Source organism: Gopherus flavomarginatus, chromosome 6 (assembly GCF_025201925.1).
Source record: "Gopherus flavomarginatus isolate rGopFla2 chromosome 6, rGopFla2.mat.asm, whole genome shotgun sequence".
Lineage (NCBI taxonomy): Eukaryota > Metazoa > Chordata > Testudines > Testudinidae > Gopherus > Gopherus flavomarginatus.
In genome coordinates this window covers 20619082-20641432 of record NC_066622.1, presented here as the reverse complement: position 1 = coordinate 20641432, position 22351 = coordinate 20619082, and the positions used below count along the sequence as shown (strand labels likewise).

At 44.0% G+C, this 22351-nt stretch overlaps 1 protein-coding gene across 4 annotated transcripts in view; it reads right to left on the bottom strand.

Moving 5' to 3' along the window:
* GRIP2 (glutamate receptor interacting protein 2) overlaps nucleotides 1-22351 on the bottom strand; it is a 504924-nt gene that overhangs the window by 11067 nt on the left and 471506 nt on the right. For all 4 annotated transcript variants that reach the window (XM_050958363.1, XM_050958364.1, XM_050958361.1 and 1 more), the window contains exons 16-21: nucleotides 21918-22063; nucleotides 21486-21630; nucleotides 15604-15743; nucleotides 11648-11824; nucleotides 5410-5563; nucleotides 1865-1988 (exon numbers count right to left, since the gene is read on the bottom strand). In XM_050958363.1, the coding sequence (XP_050814320.1) occupies nucleotides 1865-1988; nucleotides 5410-5563; nucleotides 11648-11824; nucleotides 15604-15743; nucleotides 21486-21630; nucleotides 21918-22063 (886 nt within the window). The remainder of the gene's footprint in view (nucleotides 1-1864; nucleotides 1989-5409; nucleotides 5564-11647; nucleotides 11825-15603; nucleotides 15744-21485; nucleotides 21631-21917; nucleotides 22064-22351) is intronic.

The following is a 22351-nucleotide window of genomic DNA, read 5'->3' as shown; positions in this document are numbered from 1 at the left end:
ATTTGTACAGTGGGGATACTGAGAGCCATTGAACCAAACTGTAAATCCTGTAGTGTATATAATGGAAACCACTTCAAGCTAGGGGGGTGCGGCAGCTCCCCAGCACCCTTAGTTCCAACATCAATGGATTTGATATGTCAAGAGGTGGCAGCCTTCATTTAGGAAAATTGATCAAGCCTTTAAAAAAGTTAATATGAAATTAGGTAGTATTTAGGACCAGTCACCCTTCATAGCATCCCTTTAAAGAGCCCTCTATGTAGAAAAGTCTATTTGGCAATGTTTTTCATTAAAAGGATTATACTGCTCAAAGCTAAGGAATGAATCAAGAAATCAGTGTACGCAACCTCGACTGGCTCTAGGTCACCCAATCAATTTAAATTAGTAATGAACATCTTAATTCCAAGATTCAAGCTCAGAAGTTCACTTGAATGTCAACAGGCACAAGAAAAAAAAAGAAAGGTAGGGAGCAGTTAGCAAAGCAAAGCTCAGCAGTGGCAAGTCAATGACCAGTCACTGGCATGCACAGTGAAAGAGCCATCTGATTAAGCATCTAAACAAACCCCACCCTCCCAAATGGAGGATTTAATTCACCTGTGCTAGTGTCAGATAGCTAGAGAAGATCAGTCTGCTTTGGCTTGGAACAAAGGAGGAGAATAATCAAATAGATTCTTGTGGCTGTGTGAATAGATCTGCAATATCCTCATTTTCCTAAAGAGGGTGCTGAATGGAAACCTTAGGTTTTTTAAAATTCCCTACCACTTTCACTGCCTTGTGAACTGGAAAACTCAAATACCCAAACTTTACTGGAGAAAATGGGAATCGTTCCATGGACTTCAATGGGCTCTGATCTTAAGTCTAGAAAGTCACTTTACAACAATGTGCTCTAAGTAGGGGACGAGGGGGCGAGCAAAGTGGAGCCAAGGATCCATGCAGTCCTCAACTGCCTGCACAGATCAGGGTGAGAAGCACCTGTGCAGAACCTGCTTCCATTCCAGCACTGAAAAATGTGATACAGGCAGCTTGCTGTACACCCCTCACTCCTTTGCATCACTGCAAAAGCCAGGCTATAGTCTGGTCTTCTGTAATGACTGAAACCTAGATTAGAAGATGGATACTCTGCCAGTCCTGCTAGTGCAGGGTTGTTCCTTACAGAACTTTCTAGTGGTTTCTGAAGAGGGCTTTTCTGCTTTACTTTCTCCACAAGGTTTTAAATTCCAACCTGCCCATCCCACAGCCATAGACAATAACAGGACTTTCAAATTGTTGTGGATAAAGACAAGAGAGAGAAGCTCATGAAGAAAGGAAACATTATGTCTACAGGAAGCTGCCACCTTCTTATACATTTTCAGGGGTGAGGGGCGAGGGGAGAGGAGTAGGGGGGTTGGATGAAAACCTACCATTTATCCATCTTACTGAACCAGCAGTGGGTGTAGACATCTAAATGAAAGGTACGTGCTGGGCTCTCAGGCATCTAAAATAACTCAACTGTTCAATACCTACATTGTTTGGACCCATTTTGGCCAACCTGCAGAGCTTGTCAATCAGAAATACCTCTTCAATAGAGTATTTGCCATTTGATAGGAAGATTTAGACATTTTATGATTATTGTTTGGTGAGCTCTGAAGCTGGTCAAAACAAGAAATGCTTTTTGTGAATAATTTGACAGTTGATGGAGAAAAAGGCTGAACAGACTATTAACAGATGAGTCGAGTGATCTGAAAGTAGAAATATTCCAAGGGATCAAACTCAGATAGAACCCTGGCCCCTCCCCCACAGAGATATGGTCAACAATTAGCATACAAGGGGAATCACTTACTACAAGTGGTGAGAATGGAGTGGTTAGAACAATTCCAAGTTGATTTACCTCAATCTCCCTCAAAAGTTCAGACTGGCCACATGTTTCCAAGTCCTCCAAAGCTTCTCCAAAAACACGCCAAAAACTATCCTCGTGAGCAGTCTCGAGGCCGTTTTGGCGGTTGGGATATCTGCTGTAACGTAGGAACCAAAAATGGTCAGCACTCTTCTGCAGCGGGAAGAAAGCCGCAAGGCTAGAGCAAGTGGTTCACCAGTAAAAGCAGAGACTTGAAGAGTCTTCATATACAACAGCAAAACAATATGAACTTTTCAGGCAAGAGAGTCCAAATACAAAACCTCCATGCACTTACTAACAGGGCAAAAGTCCTTCAAAGGAAGAATTAAGTTGGTGTAGCAATGTCACGTTCAAAAGGGTAAATAAAAAATGCCTGTAGGAAGACTGTAGGTTTGGGAAGACGTTTTGGTGAAACAGAGAAGTGAAAGAAAAAAGGATGCATTATGGGTAAACCAGGAGCCTCAGAGACTGTTAGTACAAAGGCGGATGGGACAGAGTTCAGATCTGAGACACAGAACACCTGAGAAGAGAGAAAAACACAGAGGGTAACAGACATGGTGAGAAAATGATAAATACATTAGGTCTCTGTGAGAGTAAATAATGTAGAGAGATGTATATAAAATGATTTTCCCTGGCCTAGACAAGTCAATAAACACTGCAATTAACAACACAGGGAACTTCAGAGTGCAACTCATATGACCCAGCATCTGCTTTAACTTAAGATGTATTTATCATATGGACAGTAACAAGGGGAACTGGATAATATAGTGAGATAGATCTTCTCTCATGTCTATAAAACAGTGGCTGCACTTACAACATTACTACCTGTTGAAATGTTTTCACCAGATGTACCAGGGAATATTGGTACATGTGGAAGAAATCTCTCTCAAACTGCAGTGCAATACTGGACAGATACAGACACTGCCATGATGGGAAAATCAGTATCTTCACTAGCGAGCCACTAAACATGATGCGGGAGTACTGTATTTAGACCTCTAAAGCAAATGGTAATTGAATGCACTGAAGTGGCTTGAGAGCTTCATGGAAAGGGAATTAGCAGCATTGTTTTGTGGGTTATGGAAGTGCCTAAAATATGCCAGGCACTGTGTAAAACAGCACTTGAGACCAGGAACTCTCGATCTAATATCTTAAGGTCTCCAAGAAAGTCCTCTCTATATGTCATACTGAGAAACAGCAACGCATTATAAACCCAGCAGTCAGATAGTTCTATTGCATCTAACCTCAGCAACGCTTTCTTCTACCAATATTATTAGTAACTGCATGTTTAAGATTCTATCTCTGTAGTGTCTGGTGACAGTTTACATAGCTAAAATTGAGCATTAACTTTTCAAATAAGAGACGCTTCTCCACCAGTCAATGCTATTTAAAAAAAGATCAAATATTCTATTTGAACACCAGTCAAAAAGGAGTTGATTTTTTTCATCCAATTAACTGAATACTCCCCATTTAAAAAGGCCCACTTCCAGATCCATACTAATTTAGGCCCAGATCATGCAAGGTTTTAAACACATGCTTAACTTAATGCACGTGTGTGTGGTCCCATTGGGGTCAGTGGGACTATTCACACTGCGTAAGTTTAAGCACACAAGTCAGTCAGTCTTTGCAGGACCAGGGCCTTAGTTTATTCCACTAGAGAGGTCCAAAATTACCCAGTGACCGATTTTATAAAAAACAAACAAAAACCCCTTTAGACTAAGACTGAAACCTGCTATTATAATGCCAAAGACTCAAACTTTGCTTCCCTTCCCTTCCTCATTCTCTTTCTTTGCTGTAAAGTTTCCGGTGAGATAGACACTCCCTACAGTGGGAGTCCCTCACGTCTTCAATCAGCAAGTCAAATCTATCATTATAAAAATGCATTCAGAACTCTAGATTGTGGATCTTACATCACGGGCACCAATGCCTTTTCCAGGTTGGAAACAGCTGGGGTTAGATAGGTTAATTGTTTTCTCCCCAAGATGACGACATGGTCGAATTGGCCCTCTGACTTGTGCGTGTTGGTTTTCCAGAGCTGAGTCAGAATGGGTTTGGCTTCAAGTGCCATTACAAAGGCTCAGATATGGTAGCTACAGCTGTCAAGCAGCCACCCTATAGGAACCCTTAAAGTTTAACAGCCTCTGTGATGCAAGCTGTTCTAGAAGGACCAAAATACAGACAAAATATCAACTACTGATGGCTTTCCTTCCAGCTTTACTATTTCTAAATAGGTGGAAATGTCCATGAGATGGTCTAATTTTTTGTTTTGACAAACAAAAATTAAAAAGAAAAACCACGCAACACACATAACTATGGGGCGTCTGGAGAATGTCAAGGGCAGGATAAGTCAATGAAGTAGGAATTCCTTTCATTGCGCATCACTCAGTGAGGGGTCAGCCCCTCTTCCCCCCTCAGGGAAGCCCTGCATAGAGCTGCCTAGCAATATTAGGGGTAGGAGCAGGGAAAAAGCAGTTGTGAATCTCAACAACAGAAGTTCCATGGGAAAGTGAAGAGTAGATTTGTTCCCTTGCACACCCAGTGTTTATTTACAGGCATTTCTGTAGCATCTGCAGTAGCCTGAACAAAGGGCTTGATTCTGCTACTGTTGGTCACCTTGACTTCTTCAGCTGGACTAACTGGTGGAAGAACATACAACTCAAGGTGAGCCAGAGTGGGAGCAACAGGTCATAGCTTTAGGAGGTAGTGCTACCAAGTTATTCTTTCATTGTAAAGTACAGTGAAACCAGCAGTAAGACCTGCCTCTAACAGGTAATGCATTGTTGTAGGCAACCATGAACAAAACTCCAGGGGGGTTGCGATACAATTTTGTTATAACAACTGAAGACCCGCCTGTGTTAGGAAGAGATATTCTGCTGGTCTTTAAAGACCATTTCACTGTATAATGTTCCTGGGAAACTGCAGTGTTAATACAAAGTGTCCTGCAAACGCAGTCCGAAGTGAGTAATTCATGGTGCATGATCTTTACCAAAGCCTGTTGGTTAAGTTACCAATTTACTACAGGTCTAATTTTTTTTTAAGAAGATTACATAACTGAAATGAGAGATTTGGTAGCAAACTGCAGTACTGCATGCATCTGATATCCCCCACTTGCATCCTACCCCCAACATACACACACCCCCAAAGGTGCATAGACTTACAAATCACCTGAGATTTAAATCTCAAAGACAAGATGGTTGAATACTGTAGACTGTCACCATAGTACCCATGGCAAGACATGTCATCAACACTCTGCACTGTACTTGTTAAATATTGTAGATAATAACTGAATTCTCAGCAGGGACAACACAACTTAAGAGTTTATATGAACTGGGCAACCATTAGATTGTAGTTGGGAAGAGATTAATAGGAACTATCCTGTCCATTCTCCATCCCCGACTCAACTGCTCCACCACACACATGCATGCACAAACACACCCTACACGTTGCAAATACAATATGATGGACAACACAGTCAGTATGGACGTGCACATACACACACACTCCTACCCACCTCCTCCCTGCTTCTTCCAGCCCCTACATACCTGGTGGGTTTGTCCCAGTCATCTTCACGGAAGCTTCCATCCAGATAGGGATAGTTCTTCCTGGGATCCCCAGGAGGGGTGCTGCTCTTCTGCCTGCTAGGTCTCCATTCATGCGGATGAAGGGCAATGCCAACAGCCTGAGGTATGTATGTACCTAGGAAAGGTGGGGAGAGAGGAAGAGAGGGGGAAAAAAAATCACACTGGGTTAGACAGTCATAATGAAACATTAGATCCCAGGGAAGGATGGTCATGTGGTGAAGGCGCTGGATTTATTCTTTAAAAGATCTGAGTTCCATTTCAGCTCTGCCACTGACTTCTTGCACGATCTTGAGGAAGTCACAATCTCCCAGCGCTTGGTTTCTCCCATCTGTAAAATGGGAATTTATAATACTTCTTTCCTCCCACCTGTAGCTATGTACACCATAGGCTCTTTGGGGGCAGTGACTATCTCTTACTAGGTGTCATCTTGACTGGGGCTTCTATGTGCTACAGTAATACAAACAAACAGTGAGATCAATAAAACCTGACCAAATATTTCTTGCTCCTCTGTTGTTTCCATCGTCCCCACCTCAGCAGGCAGGAGTAACTGTGCCCATTCATAATAGGAAAGCTGAAGGAAGATACCTATACTCTGATACTACGACTAAGAGCAAAGTTACCCTTAAGTGCTGAAGTGGGTCAAAAACCCTGGTCCCTCGCACAACTGCATTGCCATTGGGTCAGAACTTTTAATGTGAACCCACCTGCTGGGGTAATGCAGCCGGCGGTATGAACTGGACCATTGCTAGTTGTCATTTTGTACTTGGCAGAGATCATCCTTAATGGCAGCAAATTAGATGCAGGAATTATTTCTTGTAAATTTCCAAAGCTGCTTAAAGGAATTTGGACACTCAATTCCCGTTACTTTTAAGGGATTTGGATGCCAGGTCCCATTAGAGAGCTCTGAAAATCCCATTGTGACAGTGTACCCATAAGGCTTTATGGGGGGTGCTTATAAAAGGTATGTATGATGTAACTGGAATAGAGTTTTGCTACTTATGCCATGTAACATATCTATGTAAAGGTTATGATCTACTGGTTATGTTCATCCCAGTTGTATGCAGGCACCATTTGTGTGTTGAGAGTTATGAACATTGGCTGTATAATGGCTTGATTTATAAGTAGCCTTAGTTAGAACTTTTGGTCACTCCTTGGGAAAGGAATGTGCTCAATCAGGAAACATTTAACAGACAAAAGAGCTTGGAAGACTCCAATCCACATAAGAAGTCTACCTGAGGACATTCAAAGTAGCATGTGGGTAATGACTCAGGACTTGCAGGGAGCAGCCATGTATGGGCAGGTGACGTGCCCATGTGACTCCAAATCTCCATTTTGTGATTGGATTCTACACAGGGTGAGGAGGGGGTCTCCTCCCACAAGAGAGCGTCTATTTAAGTCCCTGGGAGACCCCTCCAGGTTGTCTTCAGCTGGCTAAAGAAGGAGTCTCTCCACCCCCCAGAATACCGAAAGGAAACTGGAACAAAGGACAGTGTGCAAGGGGTGTGAGGTGATTGCTGGACCCAGGCTAAAAGGAATAAGCACGCCCCATAAAGCCTTATGGGGTACATTGTCACACCCATTGTAGGTTAACTATTCCAGAGTCCTAATGAACACTCTCCCAGTTCACTTTAGTGTCTCAGACCCACTCTCAAGCTTCCAAATCTGCAGCTGTTGCCTCCCTTCCATGGGGAGACGGGCCCACTTCCTTCTAAGCAGGGAATTTTCAGGCTGCATAGTTCTCTGCCTTCAATGCATTTCCCACCACAAAGATGTTACCCAAGGATACCTGCTTGCTTTCTCATCAGAAACACAGGTGTGATAGCTATAGTTATAAAAGTAGCAAACAGCACTTCCTATGCAAGCCTCCTTTATTCTGAAGGTAAAAAGCATTACATAAAACATAATAAAAACAACAGAAGAACCTTCACACATGCTAATAAGTTTGCCAGAGTTAACCCCAACCATAACATGGAGTTTTGGGAGGATCAGTCCTTCAAACCTGCACCCAAAAGGTGATTTTTGTGCTTACCAGTTCATCACAGCTTCAGCTCAGAACAAGCACTCAGTCCTTCCAACCCCACCTCTCCAAGGGGGTGGCTTCAAAGGGTTGATAAAGGAGGAAGTTCATTAGCATCCCCCCATCCCTGGTAGAGAAGGTACATGCAATATCACGATAACCCATACACAACTGCATTTTTAATATAATGTACCCAAAAGGTATTAACCCTAATTCAATAAAGTTTAACTTAATTCCATAAGGTTTGTTCAGGATAACACAGGATATTGTCAGTCTGCCATAGACACAAAGGAGAGAAAGCCATAAGAAGCAGGACAACATGAGTTTGGAAATAGCATCCAAATGTTGCATTTCATATCTTAAAATCCCTCATGGTGAATGGAACTCTCCCCTTTCAAGGAATTTATCCATGTTGATGCAATCCATTGGTTGGTACCATCAGAGTCACCTGCCTAGGTGCTATTTTGCTGCAGAAAATGTGAATTCTTGTTGGAAGAGAGTAAGGCCTGGTCTACATATAAAAATTAGGTTGACCTAGCTATGTCACTCAGGGCTCTGAAAAATGTCATTGTGCTGTGGTTAGGTAGACCTAACCCTGGTGTAGCTGCAGCTGGGTCGATGTTGTGACCCCACTACCTTCTGTCACCAAATGGCAACGGGGTGCAGAGGGGTCACAGGAATCTTGTGATTCTGACCACCACAGAATGCCATGTGAGGTCTGAAATGAAACCCGATGTCACATCGATCATCAATAATCATTGTATAGACACTGAAAATGTGTTCTTAAAGTCTGTCTGGGGGGATTTGTCACCAGCAAAGGCAAAAAAACAGGTTCTCTGCCAGACAAGAAGATGTTTATATGTTTACATGTAAACTGAGCATTGCCTCATTCACAATAGGTCTCCTATCACCAGTCTGAACTGAAGGCAAATGAAGGATTGTGGGGACTTCAGAAAGAAACTAATAAGGAGAGAAAAATCAGCAGGGATAGGGGAGAGAACTCCATCTGTTGGGATACATATCAAAAGCTTTACTCCACTGTATTTGGGAGGCAAACAGGACACCCTGGTACCCTTCATTGAGGGGGAAAAGGATAGCGGTTTTGCTTCATGGGGTCTCAACTACGCTTGGCTGAAAACTCTGGAGAGAGCTTTGGGTAAGACAAACTTCTTTAGACAACCTGTCAGTTAAAGTTTAGTCTTAAAAAAAAATAAAAAGCATTTTATGATTTTGTTTGATATAGAACCATTTGTTTCCAATATTTTTTACTCACTATACCCAAATCTCTGGTCTTTGACAATAAAACATTCTTGTTTCACTTTAAATATATCTGAGTGCTGTGGTGTTAAGCCAAGCGATGCTCTGGAGTTGAGTCTTACAGGCTGGTTCGTACTAGTGGGAACAGTGGGCCTGATCGTTCTGTGAGTGTCCTGCAGGAAACGCTTGGAATATTCGGGAGTTGGGGTGCACCTATTGCTACCTGCACAGAGAGTGCGAGGCCTGCAGGGGCCTGGCAGTCATTGCTTGTGCTGCTTGAGGCTGTTGGTTTCAGGAAGCTGGTCCACAGCAGGAACAGACAAGACAGCTTCATGCTCAGGTCAGGTGATGGTGAGGTGCCTCCTACCCCTGAGGAGTACCACAGATGGAAGAACTCTTCTGCAGACCTAGCTACTGCCTCTCAGAGAGGTAGTTTAACTACGTCAATGGAAAAACCCCTTCTGTCCATGTAGGAAGCATGTACTTTATGGCACTACAGTGGCACAGCTACACTGCCAGAGCTATGCCGCTACAGAAACTGTAGTTTGGACATACCTTTAGACCCTGATCCTGCAATGAGTGCCCCAGTACAGACCCCTGTGCCTGTGAAGAGATCTGCAATTTATCTGGAGGAGACATGAAGAAGTGTATCTAACTAAAATCTACACGTGTGCCCAAAGAGCAGCAAGAGAAGCTGGTTCATAGCTAGCACAAAGTAGTATGCTACAAAGCAGTATCTCTCTTATGAGCACATTAAAGCCCCACTGATCCCATATATGATTAACTCCTCCTTCCCCTTCATATAGTAAAGATGAAAATATACAAGCTTCCCCTATTCCTTACGCTAAGAATAATTCTTCACATAACACGCAATTTGAGATACAAAGATTTGATGGCCCCTGAAGCAGCAGAGACAGTGGCTTTTCCAAACAGACCATTCATTGGTAATATAGGTGCTGTCGGCAAAGGAAATAACCTCACTTGCATCCCCCCTCCCCACCTTCCTCACTCTCCGGCCTAATCAGTGCGTTTTTCAGAGAAATTCTAGCAGCCTTTCCAAGAAAATTTGCACACTGCCATACACACTTTGCCAAATCAACAGGAAGAGGTAGCGGAGCAACACATAATTAAAGGAGACTTGACCTCCTGGACAGCCCAGAGCAATGGAAATGCCAAGGGACAATGCCAGTAATTCCTATGAAAATGCCAAGGTCTATTATTTTTCTTAGCTGAGTGTTCTCTGTGCTTAAAGGTTAGAGCGTCCCGGAGAGAGTGCCCCAGAAAATACCAGCAGCACACAAAAGCCGAGAGCATCAGCCATTTCCTGGGTCAGGAGAACATCATGGTCCCTTTGCCCAAACCCCTATGTTGCTAAGAGTCAAGTTCCCCCCCAAGTACATTAGAGCCAGAATACAGGAATATATTTGGCTGTCAACCTGGGTGTCCTCGAGCTCTCTCCTTCCATTCAGTCCCATAAGCACAAGTGTTTCTCTGGCTTCTCTCTTGGGAAATCCAACATAAAATCCTACTGCACTGGAGTCCCCTGGTGGTACGTTCATGCCACAGTCTAGTGCAAAAAGAACAGGAGTACTTGTGGCACCTTACAGACTAACAAATTTATTTGAGCATAAGCTTTCGTGGGCTACAGCCCACTTCTTCGGACACAGTCTAGTGCAACAACCTCAACCAAATCCTTCATATTTTGAGCTATTTTGTTCAGTTAACAGCGGCGAATTGTAGGTACAAATGGAACATGAGGTAGATTTATTTAATCTGATCCTGTGCTATTATTTCACTGAATGGGCTTCACAATCAGCCCTGTTAACCCTACTCACACACACCATGGCATTGACAACACTTCTGGCCCTGCAGTGGATGAGGACAAGTTCTGCACTATTACTACTCAATGCTTTTGCCCGCCAGGAATTTGAGTCTATGTCTGAGCATCCCTCTGTCCATTCCACACTCACTTCAGCCAGTGTCAGTATAATGCAATGAAGCATAATGCAATAAACAGAAAATACAAGAAAGTCCCTTTTAGCCAGGCTGCTTTTCGCCTGTGGTTCCATTGCCTCCAGATAGTGAGTCTCTCCTTTCGTGTTTGAGAGAGCCAATCATATTGAGTTACTTTGCAGTATCTTTTGCTGTTATGCAATGGTTTCATTAAGCCCTTTCCCCCAGCGATTAGGGAAGAGATTCTAATATATTGGTTTTTCATTATCCCTAACACATATAAAGTGACATATTTGCAGAGGTTAGAAAGATCCAAAGTGATAGTCATACTTCATTGAATGAGGTATTCAGTGTGTGGTGAGCCCAAGTGCTACTAATTACACAAAGAGCTTATGGATTTCAAGCAACTTTCCCTGCTACTGGCTAAAGACAGATATATTTCAAATTGATGAAAATAAACCCAAGCATCAGGTATGAAAGCTATTTAAAGTGGCATAATCCAGAAGCTAAAGAAAGTGGTTGGGTGTTAACAGACTTGGGTTCTATTCCCCAATTCTGTCATTGACCCACTGTGTGATCCTGAGCAAATCACAACCTCTAGTGGCCTCAGTTTTCCCCATCTATAAAATGAGGATATTCATTTATCTTTGTAGAGGGCTTTGAGATTCTCAGGCTAAAGGCACCATAAGTGCAAAACAACAATAGTAGAACTTGTAATGGTAGCAAGGGCTTGCTCGGATAAGCACCCAAATGTTGGTGGCTTTTGAACCTTTGCACATAATTGTTCCGGAAATCTTGCTTCACATTAGGCTGAAAATATCACAAGAACAATCCTGCCCATGGAATTTCAGCAATTCAATGCCCCAATGCAACCAAGAAATCACGTAAGAGGGTCAGGCTCAGTCTGAGTTTGGGGCAGCTCTTATTATATCCAGCTTGGCTCCCATATCTACAGTAGAGACCCTGACTCACCTTGGCTTCCATAGCCTGCATCAATGCCTGAACCATCCCAGGATTCCATAGCGCTATCCACACTGGGGATGGTGGTGGAGTAAATCTCGGAGAGTTTGCTAGTTTTCTGAGAGTCAGTCAGTTCATCTTCTGGGTCACTCACTTCATTCATACTCCCCGACTTCTTGGGATAAGACCCTGGAACCAAAACAGGTCACTTGTTCTTATGCATTTTATTGAGTAATGGGACACATTACTTGTCAAAGACCATCAAAGACTGAAGACCTGTTCAGATAAACATCATATTTACAAATGTGATGGGCGAGCATCAGAGAGGGATGTATGCTCAGATATTTTTGCAAGCCAGAGCAAAAATATCCACTTCCTGCTTCTTGGAAAAACAGGCCTCCTATGAAAGGAGTCATCACTCTTAACTGCAACTTTTATATTTTGCTAAAACACGCTAAACTTTGCCACCAGGTGGTCAACTGGTATTAAGAGTAGATTCTTGGCCTTGCAAATCTGAGGAAACACTTTGGAACATCTGTATCCGAGAAGGGAGATAATACTATTGGACAGTTAGGATGACTCCATACATAATATGGCTGCTGTCACAGAGCCCTAAAAAAACTGGCCATCTTTTTATGTTGTGCATCTTCTTATATACATGTTGTACATAAAAAACTAATCACTGGGCTTATTTTGGGGATTACAGAATGCAGAGACTTCAGAGCTACACTAAATCCCCAAATCCACCCCTTCTTCCTTCTGGAGCAGGGCCCATCAGGGCTTGCAATCCGGCCCACGGGATTGCCAGCTCCCTGCCTGCCCTGGCCCCGCGCCGCTCCTGGAAACGGCTGACACCATGTCCCTGCCGTCCCTTGAGGAGGGGAGGCACAGAGGCCTCTGTGCTCCGCCCTCGCCTGCTGGCACCATCCCCTGAAGCTCCCACTGGCCGGGAATGGGGACTTGTGGCCAATGGGAGCTTCGGGGGTGGTACTCACAGTTGAGGGCATTGCGCAGCGGAGCCATCTGCCCAACCTCCAGGAGCTACTGCTGGACTTGCTGGTCACCCCAGAGCTGCTCAAGGTAAGTGGCGCCTGGCTGGAGCCCACCCTCTACACCTGAGCACCCTCCTGCACCACACCTCTTGCCTTGAGCTCCTTCCTGCACACCACAACTGCCTCCCCCCACACACTCTTCCTCCTGCACCCCAACTCCCTGCCCCAGCCCTACTTTCATGGTCCTGCATACAATTTCCCCACCCAGATGTGGCCCTCAGGCCAAAAAGTTAGCCTCCAAAACAGGGGTGGGCATTCTACACACATCATCACTGATCAGATTCACCTCAGATAGGACTATTCCCTGTTAGGAAGGGCTCAGGGACTTCTTTCTCACCCCCATGTTACTTAGATTAGACAAGGCTTCAATGCAAACAGTTTCTAACATGGTTTGCCAGCAGAGACAGGACCCAAATTGTGTTTGAACAGTGGTCTAGCATGTGAACGGCATTTTGGACACAATGGGGGGCTTCACAGTGTTTGAAACCATTTTAGCAAGGTTATCCCAACGGGGATACAAATGCAATGTGGACAGGAACCTAAGCTGGTTAAAGTAATAAAATGCTGGAAGGTGAATATGAGTTTATTTAAATTCAAATGAACCACCCCCCATCAGAGGGGAGGGCTTGAGGAAATTTAAACTTGGATCAGGATCTGAATGTCACAGCTCAGGCAGGCCCCTCTGTATATATTATTTTAGAGATAACAGGCCCGATTACCATTATATTACATCCTCCTTTTAGCAGAAGCTACTGATGGGATCAGTTTGTGTGTGTCATGATTTAACTTTACTTAACACCTCATCAACTAGATAGGTTGTTGGGCTGCACCACCTCTGTCTTCCATCCCCAACATTTTACACTCAGTGCATCAGCATTGTCTATCCAATCATAGAATATCAGGGTTGGAAGGGACCTCAGGAGGTCATCTAATCCAATCCCCTACTCAAAGCAGGACCAATTCCCAACTAAATCATCCCAGCCAGGGCTTTGTCAAGCCTGACCTTAAAAACCTCTAAGGATCGAGATTCCACCACCTCCCTAGGTAACCCATTCCAGTGCTTCACCACCGTCGTAGTGAAATAGTGTTTCCTAATATCCAACCTAGACCTCCCCCACTGCAACTTGAGATAATTGCTCCTTGTTCTGTCATCTACCACCACTGAGAACAGCCTAGCTCCATCTTCTTTGGAACCCCCCTTCAGGTAGTTGAAGGCTGCTATCAAATCCTCCCCTGCTCTTCTCTTTCTGCAGACTAAATAACCCCAGTTCCCTCATGAGGACAGATGACTATTTTGCCAAGCAAAGTTTATTAGCCTTAAAAAGTCCCTGCATCTCTAGCAATAAAAGGATCGCTTGCTATGATTAACCTAAGATTACCTTGAGATTTCAATTACACAGCCCTTATACTTAGAATGTTAATGTGAAGCCACTTTTCTGACCACAACTTGGCATTTCTTCAACCATTTCAGTGACCTACAGAGAAAGCACCCACAGAGCATCATGGGGGAAAGGTTTGTTTTGGAGAAGGCCCTAGAAGTTAGGCCTAGCAGATTGATGCTGGACTCAGACTTGGGACACCTGGGTTTAATTCTCTGATCTGCCACTGTTTCCCAGGGTGACCTTGGACAAGTCACAGCTCTCCCAATGCCTCAGCTTTCCCATTTGTAAAATGCGAATGATGATACTGACCTCCTTTGTAAAGTACTTTGAAATCTACAGAATAGAGCTAAGTAAGAGCAAGGTACTATTATTATTATTATTTTGTCAAACCTCTTGGACTTGCAAATCTAGGCAAGAATAGGCTTCCTTGGAAGAGAGTTTCTGATGTTTTCTGCTATTAAGTAGAACAGGAAGAAACTGTCTCTCCCATGGCACTTCCATATCTGGCCCCAGCCAGACCTACAAAGTGCAAAGACATGATAAAAAAGGCAATACATAATATGGGAAGGGAAGGAGGGATTAGAGACTGGTCACGATATTTTTGCATATTGATGGGAGGGGTTTTGTGTGGTTTGCATTTGGCAGGGGCCCTGGAGGAGAAAACATATATATATATATATATATATTTTTAAAGCTTACCCAGATTGATTATCTTGTCCCTACTAAAAAATATTAATTTTAAAAATGACCTGTCTGTCCTACATATGCCTCCTCCTCCTCTGATGCTATATCAGAGTGGAATGACTTCAAAGCTACACAGAGGTAACTAGGTGGGGGAGAGTCTAATGTAAAAAGAAGGCAGCTTTGAAGATCTCAGGACCACAAGCTAGGAGAAGCTTTTAAAAGGATAACAGCCAGTGTGACACCGAGTCAGTTTCAAAAGGAAGAGTTAAAGGTTGTTTTTCCAGGAACTATACCTGCTAATTTTTGTAGCTTTAAAAAAAAAAAAAAAAAAAAAAAAAAAACCCCACATTTTTAATTTTAAAAAGATTTCTCTCTGCCCTCCCTTTTGTGGTGTGAGACACCCACACAGATGGGGAAACTGTGAAACCACTGACAGACAAAGTGCTATCTTGAAAAGTACATTTTAACTAAATTATACATTCCCCATCTAATCTCTTTTCATCTCTAGTCAGTTTAGGTGTTACTTGGAATAGCAGCAAGTTAACATTTGCAAACTGAGGTGCAATTTTTATTGCTGATTGTGTCCTATATTTTACTTTTAGTAAAAATAAGTTAGTAATTATTTTCCCCAAAATTGCTCCCCAGGCCTTTCTTTTCAGATCTGAATATATGGGATCTGCAGGACATTTTGCCCTAGACAGCCAGGTAGTAGAAAACCAGGGTGTGGAATTAAATCCCGATTCTCCTACAGCATTACAGAACACTACCTGTTACACCATGAGGCCCCAACCTCATTTCTACCGTAGCTGTAGACTTTGGACAGAAAGGTTGCAAAGGCTTCTGCCCTTACTTTCGGTTTGTTTCTTGATCTTCAGCGTTACAGTCTCTCCAGCCATTTGGAGTAGGTGGATGGCTTCACTAAGTGGTTTGCCCTTGAGACTCACATTATTAATAGCTAATATCCGGTCACCCACATGGATTGCTCCAGTCCTAAAGAGGAAAGACACAAAGTTAGAAACTTTAAGGAAGGCTGCTGTCTTCCCTAATATAAAAGGCTGCTAACAGATCGCCATTATTTTAAAGCAAACTAGCCTTCAGTACTTTATAAGAGCAGGGACAGCATCTTCTTGTATGTGTGGAGAGTGTCTACCATATTATGGCTGGCAGCAGAATACTAAAATTAAACATCACTAGGAATCTCTCTATATAAAGGCCCAGTCACCAGAATAGCTGTGAATCTGTAAGAGTGCAAATAAAGTTCAGCTTCTAAAATTGGCAGCTCCTATACTAAGTCAAATCTATATGAAAAGGACAAGCATTCACAGCGTGTGATTTCTGTGAATACACATGCATGCAACTTTTAATATTTCTTTCCACATTCATGGAAAGGACACAGAAGAAGGCAAAACCAAAGACTGCAAATGACTTTCAAAATTCAAACCAACGTATGTGCAAATTGTTTTGCTTGGCTAGCTGAGTTATCGCCTTGATTCAACAAAGCAGGTGACTTGATTTTAAGTCCATCCCTAAGCAAAAAGGACTTGTGCACATGTACTTAGATGAGTGAGGACCACATTGCCGAGCTTCTACTGGAAGACATTTGGTTACAGCTCTAAAAGTTTTTCCATGGTTAACTTCTGCGATCCAAGTTTTCAGACTTGAGAAATGGCTACAGTTGGCTTCAGCTTGTTAATTACACACTGTGGAAGCAATAATGAATCATGCCAAGTCTCACTCTTTATTGCTCAGTTATTGCATTACTAATCAACAACAGTGACACACATTCACTTCGCATTTGCCACTGATTGTTGTGCTGGCCGGCAGCTGTGGTAACTGTGGGAAATACAGCAATATACTCACCCCAACGACTGACAACTGGGAGGGAAGATCTAGGTGCTTGTTGGCTCTTACTTATGGTACCAATGTTAATGCTAAAACATAAAAATCAAAGGAGAAGCTTCTTTCCCCAGCAGTTCCACAATTTTTGGCTATATCGTGGGAAGCTCACGTGACTGAATCAGAAAGAGTGCGAGTCTGGAACATCACACCTCTCTATCAGAGCTAGAGTTCGCAGCTAGGTCACTTCCATTCATTTAGCAAATTACGTTTGACTGCAGTTCCTCTAAATACAAGCCTTTTGCACTTTGCCAGCTACTGACAAGAGCAGATACTTATCTCCTCCTTTAAAATCACATGCTGTTACAGTGAGGACAAATGAAAGTTGGAAACCACCACCTGTCAGTTTTAAAAATGTATTTTACAATCGCAAAGGTGCAAAATTAAGCCATATTCTAGGTAAGAATTTTCAGCTGAAGTACACTATTTCTCTAACTGGCCCCTAGATGTCACTATAGTTCCATTCAAGTTCCACAGAAAAACGCTTAGGGAAAAATTGAAGTCATTCAAGTAAATTACCGATTCAAACTGGATCTGGAGTATCTGCCTTAAAGTTTCATCTATACAGACAAATTAAAAAAAATTTTTTTTAAATGGTGGCACATTACAGCAGACACTTAACTTGCTACAGTAGTTCTAACACTTAGAAACAACCTCTCCTAGCAATAAAATCAATCACTGAACCATGAATGGGACCAAATTCCCCTCTTCCACCCACACCATAAACCAGCCTAGCTAGAAGCAATCTGAGTAATGCAACTATTGTTCAGCATGTATAAATTGGTTAAATGACTCAGCAGAAGGAAGAAAAAAAAAGTCACAGTTAGCAAGGTCTTTTCCTCAAGTATTAGGAAAAATAAACCAAAACACTCAGACTACCTTGGGTATAGAGATGGCCTAACCAAAGGTTTTCCTCCTAAGCAGCCGCTGATCTAGCCTGTCCCATAAGCACTTGTGCAAGGGAGAGGGAAGCTGAGCCGGAGCTAACCCCTTGTTAACTAGAGAGCATAGACTCAGATTCATAGAATTTAAGGTCAGAAGGGGCCATTATGATCATCTAGTCCAGTGGTCCCCAACGCAGTGCCCGCGGGTGCCATGGCGCCCGCGGGGGCATCTTAATGCGCCTGCGCCCTGGCACCTGGGAGAGCACCTGCCGAAATGCCGCCGAATTTCAACGGCATTTTGGTGGAGAAGCCTCTCGATGACGCCGCTTGCTGTCAACAAGTGACGTCATCGAGAGGCGCTGCTCCCAAATTTCAGCGGTGATGCCTCTCGATGACGTCACTTATCAACAGCAAGGTGGCATTTCGGCGAGTGCTCCACCGCCGCAGTGGTCCTTTGTCTGGCGCTCGCCAGACAAAAAGGTTGGGGACCACTGATCTAGTCTGACCTCTTGCACAACGCAGGCCACAGAATCTCACCCACCCACTCCTGTAACAAACCCCTAACCTATGTTTGAGTTATTGAAGTCCTCAAATCGTGGTTTAAAAGGACTTCAAAGTACAGAGAATCCTCCAGCAAGTGACCCGTTCCCCACCTGCATAGGAAGGAGACAAACCTCCAGGGCCTCTGCCAATCTGCCCTGGAGGAAAATTCCTTCCCAACCCCAAATATGGCGATCAGCTAAACCCTGAGCATGTGGGCAAGACTCACCAGCCAGCATCCAGGATGTAGGTCCCAATACCCTGTCTCACACCCCCCTATTTATTGTGAATCATGCTACCCTTTCTTTTAATGCTGCTCCAATGCAAAACAGTCTAAAGAGTTTCTGCTGACAACACAATAGACATCTGCTGCCAGAACCAAGACACAGAGGACTGGTTTGCAGTGAACGGGTCGTGGCTCTAGCAGTGGTCTGATGTGGATCTGAGACAAGGCAGCTTTGCACTCCACCAGAGGGTATTCGAAGAGCCCATGCAAACCTGAAAATTCTGGCAGTGAGACACACAACACTTCCTGGTGACCGATTTAAACCCTGGCCAGGATCTCACCCAAGCAGTGCTGACCTGACATGAGAGCTCACCATTGTGTGTGTTTCAGGGTCGGGAGAAAGCATTGCATTCCCACAGACTGTGGCTGCCCTTGGGTAGTGCAGTTGTGCTAACGGGCATAAGGATTAACAGTGGGATACAGCTGTTGGTTCACAATGACCCTGTTATCCTGAATCCTCCTCTGTAAGGTTTATACCAGATCAGACATTTGCAACATAAAAATACTCAAGGTTGAGATAAAACTAGTCACTTGATCTGGAGCCTTCTAAACCCAGCCAGACAGTCGGTCGTCCAGTATGACATACATGTGGCAGATCCTACAAGACACACTGCCTTCCCCATTATCCAGAAATCAGTAGCAGCTGCAGTCCAACTACGAGCCAAATCGGCCAGAACGTTTCCATTGTGATCACAGGAAACACATCCACTGCATGATGTGATGTCTACCGAGCGGCATGCTGTGCTCCTGCAAAAGCTATATACATAGGCTTGGGCTTCAGCTTAGCTCTGAATTCGCTATAAACCTATGGTATGTCTTCTGGGGGCCTGGCTCATTTCGAAGAGTCATTGCGCTAAGGAGGAAGGGAAGGAGGATTGCTGGATGCTGGGAGAGGGGGCAGAACAGGATGCTTGGGATTAGCTATTCCCATCCTCCTTCTCCCTGTCGCTCCCACCTCCCCAGATGTGACCTGGCAATGCCTCCCTTCGCTCCTAACTTCCTAGCCTATTGTTTTGGGAAGGGCATCTTAGAACAACAATATTCACCCTATCCTCCAGGCAGACTTCATCCCAATCATTCCCTAAAGGAAGCCAAGGTTACACAGAGATGTCCCTGCTGTGACTTTTCTATTTTATATCTATGCTGCTGCTATGGACAGGCATTTTTTTGCTAGATTGCTACAGTATACACACTAAAAGATTCCACTGCTCTTCTCGAAGGTTTTTATTTCTTGCTTTGTGCCAGTACCAGTCAGAATGCAATCTCACTGCAGCACTTGCCTGCCCCTGTGTGACATACAGTTCTTTACTGATCAACTGTGCACATCTCTGAGGAAAGAGGGGAACAGCCAGGAATGCTGTATAAGGGAAGAGAAAGCATTATGGGTATAAGACCACTGTGCGCTGATCCCAACAGTATTCCAGCTTCTCATACCGACGTTACTTTATGCTGTGCAGAATGGTCCAGCTTCCAAAAACAATGCAGAGTTTTTAGCCTGAAAAAGGGGAAAAATGCCAGAGTCCATCAAGTCCACTGAGGACGTTGCTACTGATATTCATTTTACATGGAAGACACATAGCTACTATGATGGGCTGCAGCATAAAATCCAAAAATAAACGAAACAAATTAAATCAAGAGGAAGATAAAGCCCTTGGATATAGCAATTTAATTCCACGTATCTCTCTTCCCTTCTTTCCCAGAGCACAGAATTGATTTGCCTTCTGTACAAAATGAAGCACATTGTTGGAAACATTTAGCTGGTACCTGCCAAGTGAAAATGAACGTCCGAGGTAAGCAGAGAATTTATGTGCAGAATTCCTCTAAAAAACCCAGCTGCAGGAGAAAATTTGCCACAAAAAGAAAGATGAACAGAGTTCAGCTCTGGGGTGCAGGGTTTTGAATGATGCCAGCCCCTAGTCCCTGCGCCTCCTCCCTAACTTGGGAGTTTGAGTCATGTTTTGATGCTTGCTGCAGCTCTACCCTTCGTGCAATAGGGGGCGCTGCAATCCTACAGAAAGTAGTCAACAAGCAGGTGTGGTGCAGAATACCTATACTTACCTACGCTTCAACATAAGAAGAAATTAATTAACATACAAAGTGTAATTCAACTCCACCTTAAATTTACAGAAGGAACAGTTTATATTCTGAGCAGCCTCAAACTCCTTCCACCCCCCCAAATTTAGGTTGCCCCCCCTTTCCCTCCATCTTATTGGTTGTTAGAACCAAAATAGCAGCTGTATTTACCTTGTTACAGAGGTACCTACTGTAGTGCTGTCCAAATCTACAAAATGAGCAAACCCATTCACATTTGGATCCAGCATTTCAACTAAAATAATGGAAATCTAGCAAAGACAGTGGCAAAGGCTTCTGGGATTTGTAGCTTCTGCAGGTGGTACTAGAAGCGGGGAGTGCAGCTACCACACTCGTGTGTTTAGGCAGAATCTCCAGAAACGTCTCACCAGATTAGATGAGGTGATGGTAGCTCAAGCTGACAGGGCAGTCTCCTAATAGAAGGGGAGGTGGAACTAAAATGGAACCACAGATGGGATTTCTGGGATGGTGCTCCTGCGGTTGCCGGGTGCACACCGTGTAGGGACCGCAGAGGCATGAGTGGAGAGCCCTACATGTATGTAGGTATGATAATACTTTGCACCTCTATAGCACCTTTCCTCTGCAAAGGTAGGCCTCGGGACTCTATGGACGAGACACTCCTTCAGAGCACATTAGACCAAAGAAACATCCCTTCCGTTGCTACTTTTTAAATTTTGCAATACAACACGACCCCCTCCAGCTTCCACCGTAAACCTCCACCCTGCTGGGGTTCCTTTGCACCAGAGACAACGTGTGCATATAGAGAGGGACATGTGGGGCCACATGTCCCCCATGATTGCTCAGTCACATGGTGTGGCCAGGCCCCCTCCCTGCGGGGCAGATGAGCAGCAAGGGGCAAGGAGAGGCAGCTGCTTTAACGGTGCTGGGAGAGACAAGACGAACAACTGGGAGCTACAGGGAGGGGCTGCTGCTTTCCAGGAAAGAGGGGTTTATAGGGGGGCATGATTCAGCTATTCCAGGGTCGTTTGCCCCCCACTATCAGCAGGCAAGAGTTGTCTTTGCTTTGCACCTCACCTTTCAGCCAGCCCTCGTTTGGTCAGGCCTGAAATGACGATCGGATCAAAAGGTTCCTCTGTTCCGGAGATTGTTATTCCCAGAGGGCCACCGTACCGCTTTAGTTCCACTGTGTAAATAATAGCACCGGTCGTCTCCTGCTCATCTGAAATGGGAAACAGGGAGGCTGGAAAGTATTTTAAAAATAAATAAGCCACGAGGAAAGCTCAGAACATTTAGGGGCAAAATCCTGACGCCTCCTGCTGTGCACAGGATGAACAGGATTTAAGCCTTCCATGCCGTATTTAAAAGAAGGGGGGAAAAAGATGCTCTATAATCAACTGGAAAGTGGTCAGCAGACTGACTGCCAGCCTCATCTTTGTTCTTTCGCATTATATCTGGGCAAATGTCATTAATATGGTCAGACAGTGCTTTGCGTCAGAATTTCTATACCAGAGTTATCTTCATCCTTCCTAATCTTCAATTTGACTAGGTCTTCGCACTGCCTTAGAATCTGCACTGCATCCTCCATTGAGCAGTTGTCAAGTCGGATGTTATCGATGGCTAACAGCTTATCCCCCGGCTCCAAGGTGCCTGTTCTGTGTGGAAAAGAACAAAAAACGGTCATTTCTGTTAACCTTTCAGATCTTCTGACCATTCATTCATTTTAAGGATTAAGGCAACAATATTGCCTTTTATCCTCCAAGACCACCTAGAAAAGCCCCATCAGGGGCAATAGAGTGTGGGTGCAATACCTGGGTCAATCTAGAGCTGTGTAAAAATATTCACATCCAACCCCATACCTGCTTGGAACAGACCACTTGTGCCCAATTTGAGGCACAGTGTAGGGGCCTGATGTTCAGTGCTTTTCAAGAAGCAGTCCTCTT